Here is a 27,553-nt window from a genome sequence, read left to right on the forward strand (position 1 = left end):
AATAAATAAATAAATAAATAAATAAATAAATAAATAAATAAATAAATAAATAAATACAATTGGAACTGACCAAAACTTGCATTCATATTGGATTTGGCAGACAAGAGTATTTATAAGTTATTATAGCTATATTTAACTTTCTGAATAAGTTAAATAGAGATGGAGAAAATACAGAAAAGACCCAGATGTTTCTAGGGAATGCAGTAAAAGGCTTGGCAAAAGAGAGAAGACTCGTGAGCTTGGACAGCAAAGAAGCCATTAATAATGAAACATAAAAGAGAATTTTAAAGAAATAAAAGAAGCATCCGCGATCCACAAGACAATGTAAAGAGACCTAATACACTTATAATTATAGTCCCTATAAAAAAAACTGGAAAAAATACTGAAAAAATATGACCAACCAGACTGGAGAGATGGTTCAGAGGAATTCAATCCCCAGCACCCTCACGAGTGCCTCATGACTGGCTGTAACTGCAGTCTCAGGGATGCTGTTCCCTTTCCTGGCATCCACGAGCACTGAACAAACGAGTAGGGAACACATGTGGTGCACATACGATCGTTAAAGGCAGGACCCATACGTGTAAAATAAAAGTTTAAAAATTTCTAGCTTTCCGATGTTCTAAATTCAATACATTCCAAGCAAAAGGCATGTGTGTGACTCAGCCCACACAAACACATCACAATTGAACTTCTCACAGTCTACGGCAAAGAGGAAAATCTAACAGAAGTCAAGGAAACCAGTCAATAAAGCAGCCTGAGGTTGGGGGAGACAAGGTGAAAAAACGAAGAATATAGAATGAGAGGTTTTCGTGCTGGAGACAAGGTTCAGCCATTAAGAGCACTTGATAGTGTTTGGTTACTGGTACCCGTGGTAGACAGCTCACAGACACATGAAACTCCAGTTCTAGGGGGATCCAATGCCTCTCTCCTCTACTGACACCTGCAATCACATGCACATATCCGTACACAAGCACGCATACATACACACTATTAAAATAATAAGAATAAATGTTAAAAATAAGAATGCCTGGAGAGATGACTCCACAGTTGCTCTTACAGAGGACCCAGGTTTGGTCCCCAGAATTTTCATGTCATCTTACAACCCTCTATAACTGCAGTTCCAGAGAATCCAATACCCTTTTATGGCCTTTGCAGGTATTGCATATGAATGGCACACTAACACACATGCAATCAAAATGTCTACACATTAAAAAATAAAAATTAAAAAATCTCCAAAAAGAATAGCAGATTCCTTTTTTTCTAATAATATCGTCATCTTGGAGAATGCATGCGTCTTTCTGTTTGTAGGTCTTTAGTTTCTTTCAGCAGTGTTTTGTGCTGTGCAAGTCCTACATGTCCTTGGTTAGGTGCATTATTAGAGGTTTTATATGTCGTTTTGTGTGTGCTAGGCTGTCTGTCTGGCCCCACAGCCCTCATGTTCTCCAACAATGCTTTGCCTGTGAGATTCTGTTCATTTTTCTCTTTGTGGACCACTCTTTCTTGGGCTGCTATATGTTTTGCTTTTGTATTGTTTTGTTTTTCTAAAATATGGTCTCACTTTGTAGCTCTGGCTGTCCTGGAACTAACTGTGTAGACCAGGCTGGCCTCAGACTCACAGAGATCTGCCTTCTTTGAGATTGTTGGGATTAAGAGCCTGTGCCACCACCTAGTCTAAGACTATCGGATTTCTAAACAGAAACAATGTAACAAAAAGATGTGGGGGCAACATAGTTACATATGAAGGGAAACCTAGAATTTCATACCTAGACAAAGCATCCTTTAAAAACAAAGGCAAGGCTGTAGTTTGTGGTAGTTTCAACATACTAGAGAATTCTGAAATCATCACTCTAAACTCCATAGGGAGACCAAAACCACACAGACGATCAACATCAATGTTTCTTGACTCCCAGAGATGTCAGTAGAGCGCAGTAACACCAGTCTAGTCAGGGCTGGGATGAGTAATTAAAAACTCCATACACACTCCTAGATTCAGTAGGACCGTAAACTAGCACACTGGTGATGCCTGAGTATGGGTTAGTTTCACTGTTAAACTGCTTGGGACTGAAGAATGTTGCACCTCACTACTGAGGTCTGGACAGCTTTCCTGAGCTTGGCAAAAAAATGGACTCCATTTTCTTAATGGGGCTTCCTCTTCTCTGCCCGACCTGAGGAATGTCACAGAGTCCTTGAAGAAATTATGAGCTCAACTTCCTGGAATGCCTCTCCATGCAAATGAGATATCTCCAGGACCTTAAAGCCTCAGCCAATGAAACTTCACCCTAAGAAGAACCCCTTCCCACACTCCAAGCTTCCTATATATAGCCCTTGATTAACCCCAGACAAAATGCATGCATGCAAGCTGTTTTGTTGAACACAGTCTAAGCTGTAACACTAAAATCCTTGGAGAACACTTTCCCCCTACTACCCAACTTTGCACTCCTCTAAACCCCAACCCCAACTCTCCATACCTCCCAACCCCCTGAATTCGATGCCAGACCAGGCCCCTGCTGACCCACCCATTCTGGACTTTGCTTCATTCTTTCCTGCCCCATGTATAGCAGTACCAGGACATCCCGTGGGAAGGAGCAGAAAATTGAATCACAAAAGGCTTAGAGTATTCTACACGTTTTACAGACACTGGGTGCTTAAAGGATAGGTGAGGGACATTCTGAGGAGTCATTCCTCTAGGGGCAATGTCATCCATTGAGCAAGGGCACAAACTCTTCCTACCTCTATCTACCCTGCAGCAGGAGTCTCCTTCCACGGGGGACATTGAAGAAGATATTGCCACAGAAGAGCAGGGAAGAGGAGAGGTTCTGAAGGAAAGACAAAGAGTGCTCAGCCAACACATAGAAGCCCTCAAAGAAGTCGGCATTGGGAAAGGCACCCCCAGACCTCAAGTTCCTGCCTGAGACGGGGTTTACTAAACACATGTAATAGTTACTGTGCTAACACATGACTCCAACAAGGGCTAGACTGAAATCACACCACAGAGAGCTTCTCTGTAGTGAGGCAGGAGGAAAAGTGAGGGGGAGATATTAACACCACCTCTAATGTAATGCTGTGTGCCCTGAATAAGGAGCCATCAACAACAACCGCCTCAAGCCAGCTTGCTCCTGATTGTCCTCAGACCTCCACACCACCACCTGCAAAAGAAAAGCCACTCACGGCCAAGTGCGAGGACACCCTGTCAGTGTTTGCTGTCCTCCACAAAGGACCTTTTCCAACCGAGAGCATAGTGAGCAGGGAGAACACTCCCAGGAAGCAAAGCAACAATCGAAAGCGGAGTGTTTGGGACGTGACAGATGCTGGGACTGCCAGCAGAGAACCTAAAATAGCTGTAAGTGATCTGTGTAGCAGTAGACAGCATTCAAGACACTAAGAGTTATTCCAGCAGAGATGGAGCCTGTAAGGAAGTGAGATCCAGATGGAAATACAACGACTCGGACAAAAAAAATGACTTCAATGCTCAGAATATTCACGGGGCCGGAGGAAGTCAGAAAAAGCAAAGATAGGCCAAGGGCCTTCTCTAAACCGGAACGTAGAGTCACATAAACAAAAACAAGGAGAGCCATCTAGGAGAGCAGCGACCACATTGCTCTCAAAGTTAACACTAGACTCCGAAACAACTGAGCTAAGAAAATCCAAGAACATTGGGATGAACTGTGCCCTAGAACATCCACCCCAAAATTCTGAAAATCCAGTCTCAGTGGAGCTGCCAAGTCAGTGGATCTGACTTCAGACTCCAGAACCCACATGCCAGAAAGAGAGAACCAACTCCCACAGGGTGTTCTCTGGTCTCACCTGAGCTATGACATCTGTAAAGACATATATACATGCATGCACATACATTTAGATGCCACACATATATACATGTATGTACTTACAAATAATGCACATACATGCACATACACAGATATATGCACATACACACATGCATGCACATACATGTACACACATGTATGCACATACATTTATGTGCCACACAAATGTACATGTATGTACTTACACACGATGCATACATACATGCACATACATATACACACATGCATATACACATAGATGCCATAGCATATGTGCATGTATGTACTTACACACATACACATGAATACACATGTACATGAATACACATATGAACAACATAAACATAAGAACATACACATGCACATACCATATCCATGGTCACATACATACACATATATAGATACATATACACATTTAAATAACACACATACAGACAGCAGAGAATCAAAGGTGTAAAAGACACTGAACTTGGAACAAGAACCCAGTGCAGTGATGCCTTTATTGAGAAATAACGCTGTCTGCCCAGAATTCAATAGTCAGCAAAATTACCCTTTATTAAGAAGAAAATTTCTCTCAGGCAAACAAAAGCAAGGACTTCATCATCTTGGATCTTCTCCCCTGGACACACTGGGGAACTATTCTGGGGAGAGGAAATAATGGCTATAGCAATAAGACCTTGGGTCCACACAAACAAACCAGAAGTGATAAAAATCAGTGATTCTGAAATAAACAGAAGTAACATAGTTCCCGTTGGTAACCCGGGAAAGAAATAAAAACCATGCAAAGACCCAAATGAGGTAGAGGAGGAACTGAGGCATCACAAAAAGCTTCAGTCATGACAGTAACAAACCCAGGAAGAGGAGAGGAACTTCAGGTGGCCATAGAGGACTGGCCTGTGGTCATTATCCCTGGGAATGCTGTCTTGGTTGCTAACTGATGTAGGAAACCCCAGTCCACTGTGGGCGGTGTTGTTCCTAGCATGAGCTGTATAAAAAAATGTAGCTGAGGGCTGGAGAGATGGCTCAGCGGTTAAGAGCACTGTCTGCTCTTCCAGAGCCCTGAGTTCAATTCCCAGCAACTACATGGTGGCTCACGACCATCTGTAGTGGGATCTGATGCCCTCTTCTGTTGTCTTTGAAGACAGTGACGGTGCACTCATATACATAAAATAAATAAGTCTTTTTTAAAAATGTAACTGTAGGAGAACCAGCAGACTCTATTAACCTGGATCTCTCAGACACTGGACCACCAACCAGGCAGCATATACCAGCTGAGATGAGGCCTCCAACACATATACAGCAGAGGACTCTCCGGTCTGGGTTCAGTCAGAGAAGATGTACCTAACCCTCAAGAGACTGGAGGTGCCAGGAAGTTTAGAGGTCTAGTGGGGTGGGTGGGGTGGGGACATCCTTGTGGAGACACGGCTGGGGGAGGTATGAAATGTGGAACTGGGGTTGAAGGGGAGGGTGGACCGGGAGGGAAATAAAATCTGGAGTGTAAAAGTAAATAAATAATTTTTTAAAAAATGTAACTGAAAAGGAGAACCCTAAATATTACTATTCCAGACTTCATTATTATAAAGCTAAAATTAAAAAGCTCTGTCCAGCTAGGCAAACAATTAGCCAAGTGAAAGAGAAGGTCAAAGAATGGGAGGGAATCTTTGACAAAAGGTTAATATCCAAAATATTAGAAAGAAATAAAGAAATAAACAATGACCCAATTTAAAAAAGTTCATTACAGGTGGGCCCAGCTGCTTGGGTTTTAGTTGGTTCCAGAAGTCCTCAAATTGACAACCAAGATTAGCCTTCACAGTATGTAACAAAAACAAGCAAACAAACAAAAACAAACAAAGAGAGAGAGAGAGAGAGAGAGAGAGAGAGAGAGAGAGAGAGAGGCTTTCAGTCTGAATGTGTGTATATGTTGAGAGGGGACAGCATGTAAGGAGTTGGAGGGAGAAAGGGAAAACATGCAATTCTGTTTCAATTAAACGGGTATTTAAATTTTTTAATTGAAATAAAAAGTTAGTTATCCCCTTCGTAAAGAACTGTCGTTGAACGTGAGCTAGGAAGCAGCGTCCTCCATGGGTTCCCTCCAGTTCCTGCCTCCAAGTTCCTACCCTGGCCTCCCTCCCTGTAAACCAAGTTAACCCTTCTCTCCCTAAATGGTTTTCAGTCAGTGTTTTCTCACAGCAGCGGAGAGCAAACTAGAATATGAGGTTATTTTCTACCGGATGAGGAGGGGGAGAGAAATGAAGCCAAATGGAATAAAAGCCAACACAGGCAACAGAGACGGTAGATCTGACTTCCCTAGTTTCCACTGCCACAGTGAATGAGCACACAGAGGCTGAACAAGTAACTCTGCAGCTCTGCTCCGAGAGATCCCATCACATGCCTCCCAGTAGCTCTCCCAGCTTTCAGCAAGGCAAACTGGATCCTGGGCCATGAAAAAGCCTACGGTCAGTTGAAAAAGAGCAGAACTCACACGAACTGTGGTGTAATATATATATAAACAGACATATGTATACATCATATACATATGCACAAATGCTTATACATATGCACATGCACATACATATACATCATATGCATACTCATGTCCACATATAAATACACACACATACATGTACATCAATCCATACCCATACACATATACATCATACACTACACATCACAAAACATATACACATCACACATCATACACATCATATACACATACACATATAAATACACACATACATATACATCAATCCATACGCACACACATATACATCATACACATATGTGTCATATGCATGATGCATCATATACACATACACATATGCATTCAATTAAGCTAGATGAACTAGTGGCCCCACAAGAAGCCACAGAAGGAAAGCTTGAGGAACATAAGTAAATACTTGGAACTGAAATGAGATGCACGGATAGAAAGGGAGGGAGGCAGGTACTGTGGTGCTGAGAGGAAAAGACACACACAGCATCTGAACGAGGCCTGCATATAATGGAATATAGTTCAATATGCAAACTGAGCTCTCACTGAAAGAAACTGAAAGGAAGAGAAAAATTAAACCTAAAAAGAAAATGGAGAAGCAAGGATTAGAGCAGAAAGCAGTAAAATTGGCAATAGAAAAACAACTATCAATCACAGTGGATCACCTAACGCCTCAACAAAGAAGGTGGGGTGGTAGGTACTGAATGTATTCCAGAACCAGGGAAGGGAAAAACAGAGACAGTCCTACTAGAAGAAAGATGATGGGGAAGGGAAAATGTGTGGGGAAAGAGGTGAGCTCAGAGTTTACCAGAAAAAAGGTGATCTTAACAGCACAGCGGGAGCTGTGGGAAGGAAAGGGAGCTATAATATCCTCTAGGGGCCAAGTTCTCCATGTCCACTAGGTTCCTTTGGGGGATAGCAGTGGGCAGGTGTGAGCTGTCCATCCTGCACAGCCTCAAAGGATCGTCTGCCAGCAGCAGCAGAGAAGTTAGCAGGAATCCATTCCAACGCAAATGTAAGACCCACGTGTGAGAGAAAAATAGCAGCTTTGAATGTCAAGTAAAGCCTCAGATGCAGCTGTCTGGCTCTGAGCAGGATTAGGAGCGAGGTCTGCAGCTCCCTGTGAGAGCCCCGCCTCTATGGGCTGAGAGACTCCGGGCTGTGGTAAGCGAGATTCAGGCCACCTTATATCTGACAACCCCACCATGAGAGAGATGTCTACTGGCCCTGAGAGGAGCAGAAGGCCAGGGGCCTTCCCTGTAGCAGGGCTGTAGCTGGTACTCAATACAACACCATCACAAGTCTATTGTCCTGGACATTAGTGTTCCAATGCCCTGACATCAGTTTCCCAGGCCCCGAGTGAGCAGGCTCGTGTTTGGGGTCCCTTTGTTATATGTGCTTTGTGTGTTGTATGTGCTGGCGTTATAGGAGGCCATGGAATCAGGGGTGGGTACAGAGCCAGCAGCTCTGGCTGAGGTTCAAGCTGATAGGAGCTAGGAAAAGTAGCATGTGCCTTCAGACGCTTACAGAACACCAGGAGGTAATTTTAAAAAGCAACAACAGCAACAACAACAACAACAATAACAAAATCCTCTTAGGCCCTAGGGGCCAAAACCCCTAATCCAATTCCCTACTTCCAGTAGTCAGTGCCCTGGCCTGCTAGGATCTGCATACGAGGCCAGGAACAGTTTTCTTTCCAGACACTGGACCACAAGGAAATCAAGACAGCTGACTCTGGAGGTTAGGCTCCAGTAAGGTCAGGTCCTGTGGCTCTGAGGAGAATATCAGTCCTACGCACCCCAGGGAGGGGCGTATCAGGCAAGTAAGGGGTGGAGGCCCTCTGGGATAGACTAAGAGCGTGAGTACCCAGAGTATATATGATTCCGGACAATGAGAGAGAACAGACAGCAGGCCCCGTGTAATCTCCTCAGCTCATCTGTCCACTCATCTCCATCTTGGATCTACTAAAGAGCCTGAAGCCAGATCCTGAGGGATTCTGAGGGTAGCAAGAGGATGCCAGAGAAACGGGCTCTGTAACTCCCCTAAGTGAGAGCCCCATGGTAGGTATGGCAACAGACCCCTGGGTAAATTTGCCTCGCCTGAGCATTGGCTCTGAGTGCTGGACATTCATTGGCTCAGGCCCATGTTGATTTCAAGGTCTAGGTTTAAGCCCCACCATCCAGGATCTGTCTGCCATGCTTCAAGACCTTCTGTAGTCTACAACAGAAGCTGGTGATTCCCATGCCTGCCTCTGGCTCCTGTGCCCCGACTGAGTGGTGTGACTGGTGTGGCTACCCAAGCCTTGTCAGCCTGGCTGAGAAAGACGGGAGCGGGCAGCTGTGCTCTGCCTGACCTCCTGAGAGGCAAGTTCCAGCAGTCCAGATTCATCTGTTCAGAGCACTTCAGGATCACGTGAGACTGGTGGTAGGAGTCTTCGCCTGGTGAGCACTGCCACCTGGTGGCCTTCCTGGGTGTTGCCTCAACTCCAACATTGAAAGTCATCAGGGGCATTTATCCCAGAGAGGTCCCCGCAATTGGCCTGCGCCATAAACCCTAGGAAATTATTCCCCACCTGCCTCTAGACAGGTGATTCCCAGTGTCCCTCACACAATTCTGTCTGGAGGTTCCTTCCCTGTACATGGGCAGCTATACACACCATATCACATCCCTTCTGGTCTACAACATACCCAGGGTTCTTCAGCCCCTGTGAAGGTGCCTTCCCCTGAGCGACCCCTCTTTCCAAGGTGATGGGTAAGTACCTAGGGGGTCTCAGTGAGTTTCAGGGTCATAGTTTATTTTGCATAGATGTTTGCTTTGTGTGCAAAGGTTCACAAACACCTGTATGTTACTTTGGACCTGTGAGATGTTGGTGTGACCACTGACAGGCCGTCTGAAGCAACTGTTTGCTCAACTCTAGAGGAGGTCCCTCTGCTAAATCAATAAACTTGACCATAGACAGGAGACAGGAGGGAGATGAGGTGTCAGGAGAAAATCACTGGCAGTGAAATAGACTTGGTGGATATGTATGGGTTGAGGGACAGGAAATGCCCCATGCGGGACAGTGCAAGGTGCAGTGGTTTCTCCTCCAAAGCCAGATTCTTAGGGCCTTAGATGTCCCTCTGCACCCACACACTGTTCATAAATGTCCACGCTCACTGCTTCCCTAAGAAGAGTATCCCTTGGTGCCCCCTTGATCATGGGATTCCTTATACAACACAGTCCCAGGCTCAGTCTTCGTGATGACTCTGCCCAGTTGTCAACTTGATCACATCTGGAATGAACTACAATCCAGAAATGAAGGGCACACCTGTGATCCAGATCTTGAGGCTGGAAAACAGGTTTCTGGCCTGGATTTTGGCATGAAGATCTTGAGGCATAGTGATCGTGAAAAGCTCAGGCCCAGGCAAGGTAGTACATGCCTTTAATTCCAGGAGACTGAGGCAAGGAGATCTCGGAGTTCAAGGTCAGCCTGGGACAAAACAACTTTTAGATCCAGGTGCGGTGGTACACACCTTTAATATGGGCCACCCCTTCTGCTGGAGGCCTACATAGGACATTGGAAGAAGGAAGATTCACTCTTCTTTGATCACTTGTGCTTACTTGCCAGCACATGTTGAAACCTACTGCTACAGAAGACCAGCTTAAACAACTATCCTTGTGGGACTGAGCAACTGCTAGACTCTTGGTCTTCCCATCCACAGCTCCCATTGTTGGGTTAGTTGGACTACAGACTATTAAGTCATCACAATACATTCCCTTAATATATAGAGACATTCCATAAGTTCTATGACTCCAGAGAACCCTAAGACAGTCTAGGTATCTGCTTCTTATTCCTTACCACCGCCAAAACCACCAAACCCTAAATGGTCTTTAGCTATTTAAGGGATCCGTAAGATAACAGGGTGTGACTGCCTGCTGAGAGTGAGGATAGGGGATACTCCCAGGGTGCCCACAGCATGATCATCCTAGTAGGAGCTTGGCAGAATGCACTTGCCTGCTACTCTACAAGGATAGGTATACCACAGAAAGCCTGGGCAAGCCACCATGGCCAGAAGGTTGAAGAGAGCCTGGGGCAGGTGTGGCTATACCCTGAGGAAACCACCCTCTATGCTCTGCTCTGTCTGTGGTCATCGGCTGACCGGCCAATATCTAACCCAACCATGTGGCTCTGATGTATGGGGTCAGGTGTACCCAAAGGGGACACACATTTGTAGTCCCCAGTCACCTTTACCCATTCTCTTAATTATGGCCTTCTTCTTCTAACCAGGCACTCAGAACCTAGTAGGAAGATTCCATTTCCCAATCTTCTGGAAGCAATGAAAATGTACTGGTCATATTAAGGCGGGTGGCGCCCTAAAGGAAGAAGTCAAGCAAAGAAAAGGAAGAAAACAGCAGACCCTCATACTGGAGTGGGCCTCTCTGTGAACAAGTCTTGTTGGTTACTCAGGGCTTCTCTGTCCATCACAGCTAACTCCCAACTTGTAGTCTAATCCCACAGAAACCTCTAGGCTCAGAGGAATGAGGCAGGTACCGCTGAGATCAAGGTCATCGTGGCCAGAAAGAAGAGCACAAGACACTGGCTATGCCCATAAAGGTGGAAGCCGAATGAGTGAGGTCACTTTATTGTTCCCAAACTCAGACTGATCATCATGGCTCGGAAACAGAGGCTGCACTGGCACCCACCCAGTAAGCCACACACTATGTTCCATAAACACATGACCCCCCAAAGACTCTCCAGAGGTGTCCTGAGCCCCTCCTGAATACTATGTTGTAAAGCAGAAGTAGGAAGTCTTGTCTAGATGTGACTACAGTTCTGGGCATCTGTCTACGGACAGCTACTGCCTGAAGGCGTTACCAAACCAAGTCCAGCTGCTCGTCATGCTCAGCTGCCCCACGAGGCCTAGAGAGAGCCTGTAGGGTGACAACTCCAAATGTCGGGAGAACAAAACCCTAAACGTACAGGCCAGAACCCATCATAGACAGGCTCTACCAATCTTCAGGCAGTAAACAGATTGGGTGAGTACCCACCTACCCTGCAACTTCCCCTGGCTGAGGTCCAGGGTAGCCAGAGGATAGGGAACCAGGGGTCTATGCAGGAGCCAGAGGAGGAGTGAGGTGTAAAAGTAGAAGACCAGGTAGGCACTCATGAACAGTAAAGTAGCCAGGATGACATCAGAGCCCAGGCTGTGTGCAAGTAACAAGTCAATCTTGGCCAAATAGATCCCTTCTGGCCCAGGAAGTCACTCTGAAAGCCAGCTCACTGTTGAAGTGTGTGGGAATGGGTTACCCCAAACCAGAAGCACCTGTGGCCCCAGGATTCTACTCTCCTGATAACTGAGCTCACAGAGGGTGAGACCTTGTGCTGAGTTTGGTTCCAGAGTGGATGTCTGGTATTTCACAGCCTCAATTTGTGGCTATTAGAAGGTGTCCCTTAACCATCCTGGTAGAATGATGAGGGTACACCTGGGCCCTTCCCTTTGGGTATCAGACTACTGAAACAGTGGACCCCTGGAACTGAAATTTCCTCCAGGATGCGGGGAGAAGGAAAAGCCTGAAGCCAGGTACCAGCCAGAGGAGGAAATTGATTTCACATATTGTCATAACGACTTGTCAAACCATCCTGCAGGAGAGGCTGGAGCTGACAGAATGGTGGGCAGGACCACACTTTGACCAAAACTGTTTGGTAACATACCTCTCACCCCCTATTTAAATCTGGGCATAACGGCAAGACACTGAAAATGAATTTGGTATACGATGTGACTAGAGTTTTGTATCTTCCCCATGTGGCCACACTGAATAAGTCTTTGTCTGCTTTTATTCCTTTCTGACTGATTAACCTATTTAAGATGGGTGGCTGAACCTACGTTGATAAGACTAAAAAGGCCCAACCTTTGATTCTAACAACTCTGGTAACAGCTCCAGGAAATACAGAGGCTGGGACATGAGAGTCCCCAAGTCAAAGTGCTTAGTAGTTTTGTCTCCCCAACCAGGTCCCCAGCCCCTATCCCAGCTGCCAGGAGACACGTGAAAATGAAGAGGCCAGGCAGTCCAGGTTGAATCACTGTGTTTTACTAAGCGCCCAGTTCCACTGGGCGTCTGAACTTAGCCCTGCAGCAGCAAAACTTTCCAGAACCACCTCCATGCACCCTTGCTGCAGGATTCTGCCCCAAAGTTCCCTGCGGGCACACGTTGGCCCGCCCACACAGCACAGATATCATCCTGTTCATGTTGAGTAAGTTAACATCTCAGCTAGTCCGTTAGAAAACTAGAGTTCATTCCCTGGGCATCTATCCCTAGAAGACAGCGTCGTGTGCAGATGGCGGCACGCCGGCCCAAAGGAGAAGGCCAGTCGCTGTGGCCCAAGGGCGCGTACAAAATGGTTGGGGTGCACATCAGTATGAAGGCATTATGAAATATTCTTTGGAGCATGAACAAAAGTGCAAAGACAGCCAAAGGCAACAGCGCAGATGGGGAAGCTGCAGCCGCAGCTGCGGCCAGGGGGGGACAGGACCGCAATGGGCAGGTGTGGACTGGAAGCGCGGGGTGCGCTGCACTGCATATGGAGCCATCCCAGGCAGATAGATGACATCGAGGGGGTCACAGCTTTGAGCCCCTCCATGTGGGACTACTAGTGGCAGCTCATCATGCCCGCACTCCTCTCCAGTAGCAGGACCTGGAGGTGGAGTCCAGTGTCTGTATCAGGCAGAGGCAGGGGTGACCTTGGTGAATTTCCCTCAACCTACATTAAGGCAACAACTCTGTAAAAGCCGGTCCCAGTTGGATGTGCGGTATTAGCGATGTGCACTCCTGCCTGAGAGTCTCAGAAAAACGGCCTGGGAACTATCCCTTCTCTGACGGAGGGTTAGACACCAGGGGAACTTCAGGATGGGTCGTGGGATGGACCCAGCATCCTTTGACAGCCAGGGCTCCAAGGTCAGCATCCAAGACAGAGCCCTGAACAAATGTTAAAACCCAGGTACCTCTGAATGTTTGGTGGGCCTCCTTCCTAGGGTGCAACCCTTTTTCTCTACCCCATTTCCTGGTGCTTCCCAATGCACGCTGGAGTCATGCCCCTCACAGACAAGCAAAATTCAGCAACCTGTGGCCCAAATTCGTTCACTTCCAGGGACACCGGACACCCTAGGCCCCAGTGTGGGTGTTGAACACGTGTGGGGACTCCTCAGAAGGAAGAGGTACCTGGGTCTCCTCTATTAATCTTCATTGCCATCTTACTACCTCCTCTGAGAAACTCATGCCTCCTTAGCTCAGCTGGGGCACAGTAGGAGCCTAGGACAGACAGACAGACTTGCCTGCAGACTTTTCCTGGACCTCTTCCCCCAAACCCTATATCCTATGCCCTGGGAGGTGTCAGGGGGAGAAGACTGACCTCTATGCTCCAGGACAGCAGATGCCACATCAGCATTGAGTCCTATACAGGACTTCAGGGGTACCCTGTATAGATTATCTACTCTTAACTCCAAGCTACCCTGTTGGGATACGAGATGACCCAGACACCTCCAAGCCCCTACACAGTGGGCCCCACTGTTCGAACAACAGAAGAGGGTGTGGCCTCAGGGAAAGACAGCAGATGTTGGGGTGTGAGCCATGGGCAAGTGTGTTAGCCTCTGACCCTGAGCACTGCTTACGGCTGGAAGACACAAGCTACAGTGTGTCAGAACAGCATCCCCGTCCCAGATTCTTACCTCTGGGGAAAGTCTGAAGACATCTCTGGGCTCAACTCTTTCTACAAAAAGCAAGGGTGTTCTTCACAGTGCCCCTGATATAGGATAAACCCGATAGGGGAGGCAGAAGGCAGGGTGGCCCCGTCTTCCACATTCTGAATCTGGAGCCACCAGCTCGAGGGGAGAAAGAACCTTAAACCGGAGAATTAAAGGTGGAAGGTGGTCCTGGATGTAGATCTATGTCTAGGATTTGAGGATGACTACAGTTTAGAGAGTCTCCTCCAGGGAGGCCCATGTAGTGTCTGGTGACTCCCCCACTTCTAAATGGGGCTTCCCAGTGAGGCCCCTAGATGTCAACACATAACTAAGAGCTAGCTCACGACCTCAAATAGACACTTTATCTGCCCAGACCACGGGTAAGACAGCAGGTGGGCCCTCACCCCAGGTATTCTGTCTCTGTTAGACCTTCCAGAGGCCAAAATTGAAAAGACAGAAGCTAAGCCAGGAAACACCAATCACAGCCTGGCATGATGAAGCAGGCGTGTATATGGGAGGGCACTGGGAAGTGGCCAAAACCAAGATTAACCCAAGGCGAAGACTGATCTGGACCTTAGTAGGAACTAGAACTATCCTCACCCTGACCTAGCTACACCCTCTTGACACCTGCAGACAGCCACCAGTTAGTCCAGGGAGAGGGCAGTGTGGGAATTCAATGGTCTCCAGGTGGACTCTCTACCACTGTTGCTCAGAAGTCCTAGATAACCAGGACTCCCACCTCAGTCAGTGTTCAACATTTTAGAGCATTCACCATTAATTCCTGTGCACCCTGCCCAGGCAGCTACCATCAGGAAGAGCCAGAGAGAAAAAGATTGTGTGTGTGTGTGTGTGTGTGTGTGTGTGTGTGTGTGTGTAGACAGAGAGAAAGAGAGGAAACCCTACGTGTGTGTATGTGTATACATTATACATACAGGTTACTCATATACATGTGTTCATATATGTGAATATTCAGGTATAAAAATAGGTACCTGCTGTATGTGCAAATGTGGAATAGAATGTAGCCTACAAGCCTGTCTATTCATATGTGTGTTGGTGTGTGTCCGTGTGTGTGTGTGTGTGTGTGTGTGTGTGTGTGTACCTGTTATGTGTGGTCTGACAAACTATGTGTGAGCTTGCATGTGCAAGTGTATAACAAGGAATATATGTTTGAAAATACACCTGTTGTATGTATACTTGTGTCTCTGTGTGTATATTTATGTGTGCATATGAAAATGTGGTTTTTTGTGTGCACTCATGCGAATGTACATGTATGTGTGTCGAGTGTATGGGCATGTGCTGGTGGGCATGTGAGGGAATGTGTAGGGACAAATGTTTTCTGAGGAAAATTTTGCCATGGGGCAGCTGCTGGGTTTCAGCCATACTTGGATACGTGTGTACCCAGGAAAGTGCACGGATTTCTTGTGGGAGCCTTTGGCGTCCATCTTGTCCTGCTTCTCTGCGGGTGGGGATGTCAAGGCAGTGGACATTTGTGTTGCTCAAGCCTGGACCTGGGTCCCCTAAGAAAGGGCTCCGTCATCCCTCACATCAGGACTTCTGTGTTACACTTTGAGATACACTTCCTTCCTCTGTGTAGCCAACACTGCGGACTTGACCAGCGTTCCTCATTTGCAGAGAAGGCCACGCCTCCTTGTCTCATTCTTGCTGTAACCTAAATAAGGACTTCTGATAAATTCTGTGTCCGGGTTTCTGGGAAGGGGGTGTCTGTCCACCTTCCTCATCCCACAGAACCCCAGTTCAGGGTATGCCAGGCTCTTGTATCCATGTCAGCTCTGAGGACAGGATTTGGGGCCATGTATGAGGCAAGACACGCTGTATGGAACATGTAGGACAGATGCAAACCTCTCTCCCACATCCCCTGAAGCTGAGATAGCTACAGCCTGCCCATGTCTAGGGAAGGAGTGCTCCGGCTGTTGGTTTGTCCAGGCAGATGCATTTGTCCTTCTGCTCTAGACTCTTCCTGTCCTGACAGAGAGGGAGGAGTGCAGGTCCAGGCTCAACTCACCAAGAGAAGGGTATCGCTATTCTTCCTGTCTAAATCACCTGCCATTCCCACAGAGAGAGAGACATCGCTCATACCAAGAAGTTCTTGACTATAGCCCTGCCTTAGAGAACCAACGTGCACCTATTGGAACAAACGTAGACTGGCTCCCGACTAGGATCGTAGCAGAGGCACCCAGATGCGAGATCCTAGTAGCCCTGACATGGAGGGCATATGGGTTACAGCAGACGTAGCCCTTCAAACGCCTAGGTCCCTGACAGAGACCTGGCTCAAGCTCTCCTCAGGGATGGGGTACCTCCTGCTGAGCATAGCTCCCCCCACCCAAGTTGCCTCTACCCCTGCCAGAACACACATTTCAAAAGGGTGGAAGAAGTAAATAAAGCTCTGCCCAAGCACAAGCTCTGTAGCGCTTGTCCTCAGTGACCAGGAAAACTGAGGGCAAGAGGGTTTAGGGCCCCCACCCCAAAATGTTATCATTTAATGCCAGGCACCTCTGGGCCAGATATTATGGGGCCACAACCGAGGGCTCTATTATATCTACCATGTTTCCCTCTAAAGTCAGCTGCTGATGGCCCAAGATGCCCACTCACAGGATGGACAGGGATTATTCCTCACCAGAGTAGAGGCCAAGGTGTTCCCAATTCCTCAAACACCCAGGGGCCACAGACCAGGGACCTACTAGTGGATAAAGGACTGGATGGCCAGCTTCATTGGGAAGGATCCTTGACCAGGCTCAAAGGCCATGCTCTCGTGTAGAGAGAGCCGGCAGTTTGAAGACGTCATGTCATTTAGCCCTGCCTGAATCCGTAGAGCCAAGTGGGCAGCAGGCAAGGAGGTGCCCTGGCTAAGGCTGGTCTGCTTATCTGGTGATTCTCTTAAAGTGCTGGCCACAGCCTGGAGGCCAGTGCCACACCAGGAAAGAGCAGAGGCCTTGAAGTGTCAACTCATACCTACTGGGCTACAGTACCTGGCACGAGGCAGCCAGAACCTGCTGAAGAAACCCTTTCAGAAAAGGCTGTGAGTTGAGTCTTCCCCTAAGAGGTGGAAGTCAAGAGAGTCTAAGGATCAATTCTAAGTTCCAGATTGGTCCCTGAGGCCTCACTCCTTCCTCAGCTCCAGGAGAAGGACCTAAAGATGGTTCCCATGGAAAGATCCACATAACCTGGAAGAGGGAGGAAGATTGTGGCAGCTCTTTAGCTAGGTTACCCAGGGATGAGGGGCATTGCCCAGCCACACCCAACAGTGGGTCTGGTAATGCTTTACTGGGGGCAGTCGGGATGGAGGGATAAGCAGTCAGGTGTGAGAGTGGGCCGTTTCCAGTGACTTACTATACCCCTGAGCTCCCAGACTAAACTGAGAGACCCATGGGCCTCAGGACTGGCTATCAGCAGTAGACGGGCCTGTTTCATTTCACCACTACCTCCCACGGACTTGCTCCCAGCCACACCCCCACTCACAGAGGCTAACCATCACGCTGTCCCTCCTCACTCACAGGGCAATATGTCCCCCAAGAAGACTAGGCAGGGCTAGCTTTGCTGCCATAGGGAGCTCCCAAGGGCCTCCAGGGCCCGGCCTCAACCACCCTCTCCTGGTTGGAAAAGAACTTCTATAAAATGTTACTGTATGTGCTAAGGAACCCTGCCTCATTTCCACTCCACATTGACCCTGAGAGCGAGATCCCATGAGCATCCTCACAACCCACACTACTCTATGCCGCTCTGTCACTTTAAGAAAGGCCCTGGAACTCCAGCTCTAAAACTGAACAAGAGTGGGTGTGGCATGGGGCCAGCAGCCCAACCCAGACTCACTTCCTAGGCCCTGCCCAAGCCACATCTCCAAAGGGGCCTTCACCAGTGGCAGAGCGTGGGGGTGGCCCACACGGTGTGCAGAGGTCTGAGTCTGTGTCAGACTCACCCTCTGCAATGTAGGGCCTGACCTTGGCGCACGGCGCCACAGCTGCATAACAGCTGGCCAGGGCATCCAGGTTCTCCTTGGACTGGGAGATACTGAAACCGCTAAAGGAACGCTCCAGCTCCTCGTGGTCCACCGAAGGGATGGAGATGGACGTGTCGCTATCCCGCAGGGCTGCCTCAGAGGGCCTGCAGGCTGGGGTGCCCTCCAGCCTCAAGAACTCGGTACTGGCTCTGTTGCCCCCACTGTAGGCAGACAGTGAGCGCTCGTGCGCAGGGGGTGGTGGGATGCGTACCAGTGAGCCATGGTCTCCCACGGGGGAGGTGCCGTGGCGCTGGTGGCTCTGCTGCCACGAGGTGGATGGGGGACACTGGGCAGGGGGCATGACTGGGGGTGCGGCGTAGTTCCTCTGGCCCGTAGAGCTGGTGGAGCGGACAATCTTAATAATACAGCCATGCTTGTCTGCATGGTCACGGCTGTCCTCCGGGCTGTGGTAGGGTGGTGCCGGCTCAGGCTCCTTGGCCCCGAAATAGGCCTCTGTCTCTGCTGGTGGGATGCCCATTCTCTGTGTGTAGATGCTCACCAGGAAGTCTAGCTTCTTTTCCATGGACAAGACCTGCAAGAATGGAAGTCGCTGGGCTGGGCTGGACTTTGGAGGAGAAGACCCAGAATGTACCCAGGTGAAAGGGGGCAGAGGAAGGGACCCTGGAGCTGCCCTTCCTCTACCTCAGACTCCAACAGATCAAACCCTGAGTTTACTGGTCAGTGTGTGCCTGAGCTCAGGCCAACTCCCAGAAAGGTCTCCTGTCACCACAGGAAATGGTTCCTAAGGATCCATTTCCAGGGGAGTGGGTGGGGATGGATATTAGGCAAGGAAAAGAGAGGAGGGGGGAGAAGTAGGACGTGTACAACTTCTGGCAAGTTCTATAGTGGTTGGTCCTGCTAAAGGACCCTCACATACAAATCATGAGTGACAGTTACCCCTCTAGGCATTTCCAATATCCAGATACTGACTATGAGAAGGAGGAGGACAAGATCATAGGATTTCACAGGGAATCAGGGGCATCCCACACAGTTCTGCCGCCTCCCGCTGCCTCTACCCTTTTTCCAGGGTTGCTCAGCCACCATAGGCTAACAAAATAAGACTGGGAGACAGCAGAGGCCATTCCCCTCCCAAGCCTCTCCCACCTGTTTTTCCACCTTCCCAAGGCGTCCCATCATGCTGGGGTCTTCGGGCAGTTCCGTCTCCGCTGGGCCTTTGGTGCGGTCCTTGTCCGTTATTGTCGGGCCCCGCCCCACAATCTGGTCCACTCTAGCAGGAATAGAGACCCAGCCCCCAAGTATGAGTTTGAGAGGGTGTGACCAGGCCCCTGCCCCTTCTTCCTGGGCTAACCCACAGCCCCCCAGATCTGGGCTCCAAGCCCTGTCCAGAGCCGACCGGGGGGCAGTAGGTGCCAGGCAGATGGACACTGGTGCCTCATGATCTCAGGCCGCCTCCTGACACCTTGGGTCCTGTATCCTATCTGTTCCATTCCCGTGGGATCTGGCACATTAACAAGGAGTAAAGGGAAATGTCCCCCCAGGGCCCACTCCCCGTTCTTCCCTAGCGCGGCTCTACCCTCATCAGTCCTGCCTCATGTCTCTCTCCAGGCCTTGACCGGTCTCACAGCAAACTGAGATCCAGGAGACCAGAGGTGGTGGGTGGGCCAAGGGACCAGAGTAGGAGAGGTTGTGTCTCTACCCAAGTACCCCACCCCACCCCCGACAGCTTTACTCCAACATTAATGTGCCACAGAGTTCCTTGGACCCCAACAGGTATGACAAGGTCAGTGTTAAATGTCTGCAGCGAGGACGACAGAAGCAGGGAGGCAGTGAGTGTCAGCTCCATGCATCAGGACAAGGGAGAAGGAAAACAAAGGCCACACAGGAGACTGCCGAAGTACAAGAGAGATGAGTGCTGCCAACAGGTCTTTGTAGGGTTGAGGTGGGGGTACGGGCACGAGAGTGAGTGCGTGCACTTGTAAGTGTTGGACAACATGAGAAATTCAACTGAAATGATCAGTAAAGATGCCGTAACACCAACAAGAAGGGAAGGATTGGGTTCCTATCTGCCCAGTGTGGCACCAGCAGATCCATGGCGTGTTATGTGAGCACGTAGGACTGTGGCAGGGCTGGTGTCACAAGAGAGAGCCTGGGCTGGGATCTGCAGGCCACTTAAGAAAAAAAGAACCTGTGTAGAGCCTGCAAGCCCAACGCACCCAGAGTATGCCTGAGCCAGGGCCCTCGAGCGGAGCCGTGTGGCTCACACACAAAGCGCACTCCGGCAGGTACGTACGCGTCAGCAGGCTCCCCTCTACTTCCACAAACTGGGGTGCCCTGCCTGCTTTTGTGGCAACTCCAGAGAAAGGTTCAGGCTTGATCAGCCAGGGGCAGCCTCTGCATGCTCCACTGGGCTCATGCTGGGCTCATGCAAAAGAGGGTGGGAGGGGGGAAGGCAGGAGGGACCTTCTGGTTCCAAGCAGATGTCAGTGGCAATGGTAAGGGAACAGGTTCCCTGATGTCCCAATGTCCACATGGTCCAGGCACAGACGCACAGCCCCTTCACTCCGGCCACATGACGAGCCGTCTGCCTGGCAGATCTCAGGGTGGGCCTCAAGTTGCTTCAAGGTAGCCAGGCAAGAGTCCTCTAAGGATCCTGTACCACCTCCTTCCCCGAGGTTCAGGCTGGGGCATCAGATTTAACCCCCCAGATGCTTCTCACCTCTTGGGTTAACACCTTTCCTGTGTGTCTGTAGCTGCAACATTAGGAGGAGGCTGAGGGGGTTCTGAGTCGTATGGGGTTTTCCCAGCCCATGGCCTGGATGATCAGCTGCCATACATGGTGGCAAGTCCTAAGGGACTAAATGGACCTCAGTCTTATTGGCAGATAGTGTCATGGGCCACTCAGTCTAGATGTCCTCTGACCAAGAGCTGTTCCCTACCTGGTTCCTCTCTCATGAACTGATACACTCACCATATTGACCTTTGACCTTATGAGCAACAACCCTGCCCCAAGGAGTGGGCAGACGCTATACCTGCCAGATCCCATTTTCCAAATTCTCTGAGCTTCCCAGCTTCTATTCCCTGCTGACAGACAGACAAGTGTCTGTCTGCCTTCCCTTTCCCTGCTCCTGAGAGGTTTACTTTTCCTGGACAGTCAGGCCTGCCAGAGGGAGACGGAATTCTATGAGTGGTCCCAGGGTAGCCGGGAGACCTTGACACCCGTATTAACCACATCAGAGCTGGGTTTTGCCATTTGACTGTTTCCTGGCCCCAATCTGCCATCTGGGCAGGGTAAAGGGGTTGGATGTCATCTTCCTTATCTATAACATCAGTGATAGTGGTGGCAACTTGAAATGACACCAGAAATAACAGAACCAGCATGGTGTTGGGAAACCTGTGGCAATGCTGAGAATTGAACCTAGGGCTTTACACACGCCTGGCATGTTACCCTAAGCTAGGTAAGCCCAGACCAGTGCTCTACCCATCAGCTACACCCCCAGACTTCACATATTCTTCAGGCGGGTGCATCTGACACCTAAGGAAGGGGACCAGGGAAGCACCCCATCTGCTTTTATCTCCTCAGAGCCAAGGTCAGGACCATGTACATGTTGGTCACCCCAGTAATGAGCGGGTGTGAAGGCTCTGAGCTGGTCAAGCTCACGATGCCATTATCTGCCGAGGTCCTCTGAGTCAGCAGCCTTAGCAGATAGCTTGGAGAGATCCATACAATCCCTGTAGATGGAGGACTCAAGGCACTGCTGACCAGCCCTGACTAGGAGTAGCCTTTTCCCTAGCATGCCCTTTAGGAAGAGAGAGAACATGAATGTGCCCTGCCTTGTGGGAAGAAAAGTGTGAGGTGTTGCCATCATGCGGCCTTGAGCAAAGGGGCTGGCCATTCACAGGCAGGGCGGGAGGAGGCAGTGCATCCTAACCTAGGTGAGTATTGGGGTGACTCTCTCGAAGGGGCCGTGGGTCCTTTGGTAGGGTACTTCTTGTGCCGGGGAGTTGAAGGGGGTGGGGGGCCCACAATCATATCTATCCTGGCAGCATAAACAAGAAGAGAGACACCGGCAAAACACATCGTAAACAACTCAAGGCGAGTTGCTGGACATGCATAGAAACAAGGAACTTGACGACAGTGATTCTTCTGAAAAACATACTCAAAACAGAACGGTGGACCCACACTCTGGCCCTCACATCTGCCATGCATTTCCCATGTCCCAAGCACTCTCCAACCTGCCCAATGAACCTCGGGTAGAGTACAGGTTGGATTGGTGCTGGGAACTAAGTCCTCAGCTTCGGAGCAACAGGACCCTGCATCCGAGGCCAGAAGCATGAACCCTCATTAGCAGTCTGTTTTGTCTGTTTCCCAGACAGAACGAGAAGGAAAAGGGAACCATGGAGGAAAGACCCTGCGGAGCAAAGAGTTGTGGGGATGGACATGGGGCTAGGCTGGAGGATAGGGATTCTCATTCACCCACAAACAGTACATGCACAGCATCTACTCTGGGGAAGCTGCTAAGAGACCCCGGCCTGAGCTGGTCTACATCTTCCTGGCCTTCACTTATGAGAACAAATCATGGTCTAGAAATCCTGCCCCTGACACTGGGCATTGCTGCAACTTCTGTGACCATAACGAGTTCCTCAGGCTGTCTCTATTGTCCTTACTCTCTGCCTACCCAAAATCCTTGGTCTACTTCCAAGTTTTAAAAGCAGGGTGTGTCCCACCTTAGGAAATAGGTCCTCACAGGGGTCACAAACACTCACATGTGTGAGTGATGTCTGTGGTTAAGGGTGTGTGCCTAGGAACATGGGACGTGGAGTAGGCTGGAAGAGTTGTGAACATAGGCTGTGCACACATCTGTATCCTGCAGCTGGGAAATGCACACTTGCATATTGTGCATCGAGGATATGTATGCTCCTGTGAGCATGCTGAGGGTAGGTTCAGACAATCATGATCATGGGCCTGTACGTGTACATCTGTACATGTTGAATGCATGTGTGTGGGGGTGGACTTGGGTCTTACTCATGGGTACACAATGCATGAATACATAACTTCTGGAGTAAGCTGCTCTCACACACAGATAACCCAGTGGTTGCTTTGATGTGCTTCCTACTCAGAAAGCAGAACCCCACCATGAGGGGGCAGATGGTTGTTCCTGGGAAGAACAGTTCTGGGGTCTCCGGTCACTGTGTAGCAGGGCCCACAGAAGTCGCACGTTTCTGTCTTGTCACAAACTCTCGCTTATCAGCATATATACACATACCACACACATGCATACACATACACCCACACACATCTGCACATACACAGCACAGCACATGGTGCTCATGCATACACCCATACATCTTGTGAGCATTTGCACACATATATGCACACATGCATTCACTTAAGCATACACACAGGTATGTTGAGATGCCCACACCTATACACATTCACACACGTGTGCACATGTGTACATGTGGACACAGACATACAGACACTTGCCACCACAGTGCAGGGGGAGTGGAAGAGAGAAGGGTGGAAGGGGCAGAAGAAATACTAAAAACGGACAGTGTGAAAACACAGCAGAAAGCAACAAGGAGCCAACAAGGTGGGAAGAGACCTCCAAAGCTGGTACTGGCCCTGTTCTGCACACCTGTCACCCAGCCCTTGGTGCCCCTTGTGCCATGCCTGGTTTTGTCCCGGAGGGCCCTGTTCATGCCCAGACTGGACAGGCAGGGGCTCTTGCCTGGACTGCAGGCTCTTGATTCGGGACAACATATCCAAGTGTCCGGCCGAGTACTGTTCGATGACATCCATCACGTCATATGGGCGCAGACTCTCTTTGAACTTTCGCTTAGATACCAAGAACCGCATAACACTGCAGGGATGGACAGATAATGAGTTCCAGACAGAGGCTACACTGACAGGGGCCAGTTCCCATATCCCCCTGTCTGTCGCCCTCAAAGCAGCTCCAAGACCACAGTCCCTGGGAAGTAGTATCCATTCTCAACTGGGCTACCCATTTAACCTGCCCCACCATGGACCACTCAGTGCTAAGCCTCAAGACAAGTCCCATCCTCCTTGGAACCGCTGGTATGGGGCAGTTGTTGATCGTCTGAAGATATGCCCCTGCCCTTGTCCCCTATTTCATCCATACAGTCCAGGGTTCTCAGGTCTAGCTAGCTCTATCAGGACTCTCTGGACCTCTGGGAACAGGTTGACAGATAATGAGGCTGGAGCAGGCAGGAGTCCTCCTCTAGACTCCCTGTGCTTTCCCAGTAGCTATGGCCTTTGGTGGCTTGGCAAGACCTCATGTGGTCAGTGAACAGGGCTCTCTCATGCAGATCAAGATCCCTTACCACACAGCTCTGATGCTGACTTTGAGGCCAGGGGTAAGATCTTCAGTCACAAACTCGCAGTTACAGCTCTTGTTGTCCTCCACGATATCCTCCCCAGGGAGGCTTGCTTCTAGGTGGAAGGGAGCACAGACTATGAGCAGACAATCACAACAGGATACAACCCCCAGCCTGATCCTCAAGGGCCACTCAGGCTTCCCCCAGGACAGCCCTTCAGTGCCTCTGATGCACTGGATTGCCCCCCTCCACAGCCCATGCCTCTCTATAGCTCTCTTTTCTTAGTGCCTTCTCCAAAAGCCATTGCCTGGACGACATGAGAGTTTAAAAGGATATCCCTGCCAACAGATAAAAGGATAACCGCATTGTGGTCACTGTCCAGCCCAGAAATGAAGAAAGCTACCACACTTGACAACATGAATGATCCTTGGGGACACCGTGCTCAATGTGGAATGGCTGCCATGGACCCTATGAGGCTCGATATCATGTGACATGCACAGACTGGAGGTAGAGAGATATAGGCACGGAGTCCAGTGCTGGACTAGAGAGAGACAGGGTGATGCCTAGAGGAACTTTCTCTCCATTGCCTGCAGAAGTGACAAATCATGAAATTACAAGTTGACAGTGGATGGTGTGTGTTAAAGTGGTTTGTCTTACATGGCATCGCTTAAAAGAATAGGAAGAGGAGCTCCCTGCTCCAAAAGATTTCCACTTGTGCCCTATAGCCAAGTACTGACGTCCTCCCCCTAGCAGCCACCAGCCTTGGGGAAGGTGATGCTGGTGGACTCACCTTCTGAGTTCTGCCGGGATGCAGCGCCCTTGATACGGAAAGCCTGGCGTGCACGGCTGCGGTCACCAAAGCTCCAGCTCTTGGGCACCTTGCTTGGGCTGTCATCGAGACTCTGATCCGCACTGGGGGACCGCCGGACCGTCTGGGCCTGGGGAGACCCCTTCCCCTTGGCAGCCACGCCTCGGGGGCTGGAGAAGACACGATCTTTCAAACTGACCTTCTGACTGTTCCCAGGAATAACGGACCAGCGGACAGAGCGGGCAGACAGACAGACACACAGAAAAACAGCAAGAGAAATCACTCTGGAAATAACAAGTCACGCTTGCAAGTCTCTTTGCAGCTGATGCCCGCCCACAAGCCAGGAGGGAAATGCAAGTCCAGAGAGTAACCAACCACACTGGGAACAGGGAGCTGTGGCTGGTGAAGCACAGGGTAGAGGTGAGGAGCCGTACAGGTGTGGCCAGAGCTGGGAAGGTAACGGCGGTGGGACTCCTAAATTATTCGGCTATCCCTCAATGTGCCAGGGCCCTCTCCACACTGTCCTGTCTGTTTCCCCAAAAGACTCCTAGACATCTCCAGACACTTGAGACTCGATCTCTTCCCTGGACCTTCATGTGTACTAGCCCAGCTAATGAACTCCCCTGTTGCCCCCATCCCAACTTCCCCCAGAGAGCCCCAACCATCATTATATCTCCTGTCCCAGGACCATCAGAGATCAGGATTACAACTAATGCGTCTAGACCCACTGGAGCCCCAGTATTTTCTGAGTCCCATAAACTGCCTGGCCTCTATGTGGAACACTATATCTAACACTGTCTGGTCTCTGGGATTCAGACCCTCCTCTAGGGTGTTTCTAGGGGAACATCAGGGATGAGGTTATCAAGCTAGGCTTTGACTATTACAGGACTGGTTGTCCCAAGCCTCAGTCCCAGATGATGGTTATAGAAACAGAGAGGTGATGGCCAGCCCCTAACCAAAACTCTTTCCCACTGGCATGCCAAACTAGAAGGTCCTAAAACCTCCCTCGCCCCATGTTTCTTCCTAACTCCAGAGTTCAGTGGTTCACTGTAATCTAGATAGCAAAAGACAGAGGGTCCATGATTAGCTTGCTCCAGGAAGAGGTGGCATCCACCCTTATTCTGGGGGCAATGGGCCTCTCTATCCAGGGTCGGTTAATTTCCCCATTGGTGATTCCACCATCGCTCCAGAGGCAGAAGGCAGGAAGTGTCTTGTGAAGTAGAACTCACTTGTTCAGCCAAATAGGAGCCATAGGACTTCCCAGGATAGCTTCAGACGTGGCCCATGACAACACCTGGCAGTACTAAGGGTAAACTCCAAGGAAGGTGCAATGCTCATCAGTGCCTCAGAACTCAACTTCCCCCAGCCACGGTGTCCCTCGATGGGCCACCAGCCAGAGAGATATATCCAGCAGCATACGACACAGAGTTGTCTATACAAGAGAAGATGGCCATGGTGCTATGTCCACCCACCTTGGACTGTAGATGGGACTGGTGGTCCTCCCAAACCCATTTGGACAGTAGGCAACTTGGGAGACCATCTGTACCTGCTCAGACTCTCTGAAGAAGAGGAAGGAAGAAGAGGACGCCAAGGACACAAAACCCACACAGGGAAACTAAGGCAGCTTCAAAATACCCCATGTTCTGGGCGCATCAGGAGCCAGTGGCATCCACTAGCTTTGGAAAATAGCCCAGAGTCTAGACTTTTGTGGCCAGGGACGCCCAGAATCCACCCACTTTCTGACCCCTTTCTAAATGGTTCTAGTTGGATCTAAAGAAAACAATATTCAGGGGGTTGTGGCTTCTAAATGTTCTTTTCTCTTCCTATGGGCCCCACACTTACAGGAACTATTGGAGACCCAAGATAATGTGTCTTTCACGGTCCCCCCTGGATAGGTGAGGTAGAAGCTAGAGTGAGGAAGGACACACTTCCCAGTAGCACTCAGTAAGGGAAGTGAGTTATCACTAAGCAAGCCTGGTGTGGACCATATTGAATCAAGTCACAGAGCTGACTTCCTGATAGGGTCCCAGGACTCACTCAATGTTACAATAGCTAATGTTCAGTTTACATTTAACCCTGGCCGTCACAAGGAGTGAGGGGCAATGACTGGTGATGGCAAGTCAGGCTCTTACTGCCTCCCCACCCCTGGCTTCTGCAAAGGTTGCAACAACAAAGACTGAACAGGTGTCTCCAAGCAGGTCACCCAAAGTCAGCCACTTTTTCATCCTAGTAGTAATTTCTTCCACAGCCATCAGAAGTTATCAACCACACAACCTCAGGCCTGGACTCTAGCCTTACATAGGATTGCAGCCCATAGGAGATTTATAGCTTCCAGGAAAGAGACCCCATCCTTAGTCTTGGTTCTTCTGTCTGCAATTCTCCACACTGTCCCTTCCTCAGAAGGAGGCTCTGACAGAGAAAGGG

At 49.5% G+C, this 27,553-nt stretch overlaps 1 protein-coding gene across 21 annotated transcripts in view; it reads right to left on the bottom strand.

The window, feature by feature from the left end:
- Positions 1-12,338: 12,338 nt before the first annotated feature.
- Positions 12,339-27,553, bottom strand: part of Kcnq2 (potassium voltage-gated channel subfamily Q member 2) — a 59,047-nt gene continuing 43,832 nt past the window's right edge. For 4 of the 21 annotated variants that reach the window (XM_039104182.2, XM_039104180.2, XM_039104181.2 and 1 more), the window contains 6 exons: positions 25,112-25,335; positions 24,328-24,436; positions 23,622-23,846; positions 21,915-22,022; positions 19,129-19,252; positions 12,339-18,556 (listed from right to left, as the gene is read on the bottom strand). In XM_039104182.2, coding sequence (XP_038960110.1) covers positions 17,834-18,556; positions 19,129-19,252; positions 21,915-22,022; positions 23,622-23,846; positions 24,328-24,436; positions 25,112-25,335 — 1,513 coding nt within the window. In that variant the 3' untranslated portion in view covers positions 12,339-17,833. The other 17 variants (XM_006235725.5, XM_017591443.3, XM_006235721.5 and 14 more) reach the window with 11 other exon arrangements.

The sequence above is a fragment of the Rattus norvegicus genome, chromosome 3 (assembly GCF_036323735.1).
Source record: "Rattus norvegicus strain BN/NHsdMcwi chromosome 3, GRCr8, whole genome shotgun sequence".
NCBI classification, from domain to species: Eukaryota; Metazoa; Chordata; class Mammalia; order Rodentia; family Muridae; genus Rattus; species Rattus norvegicus.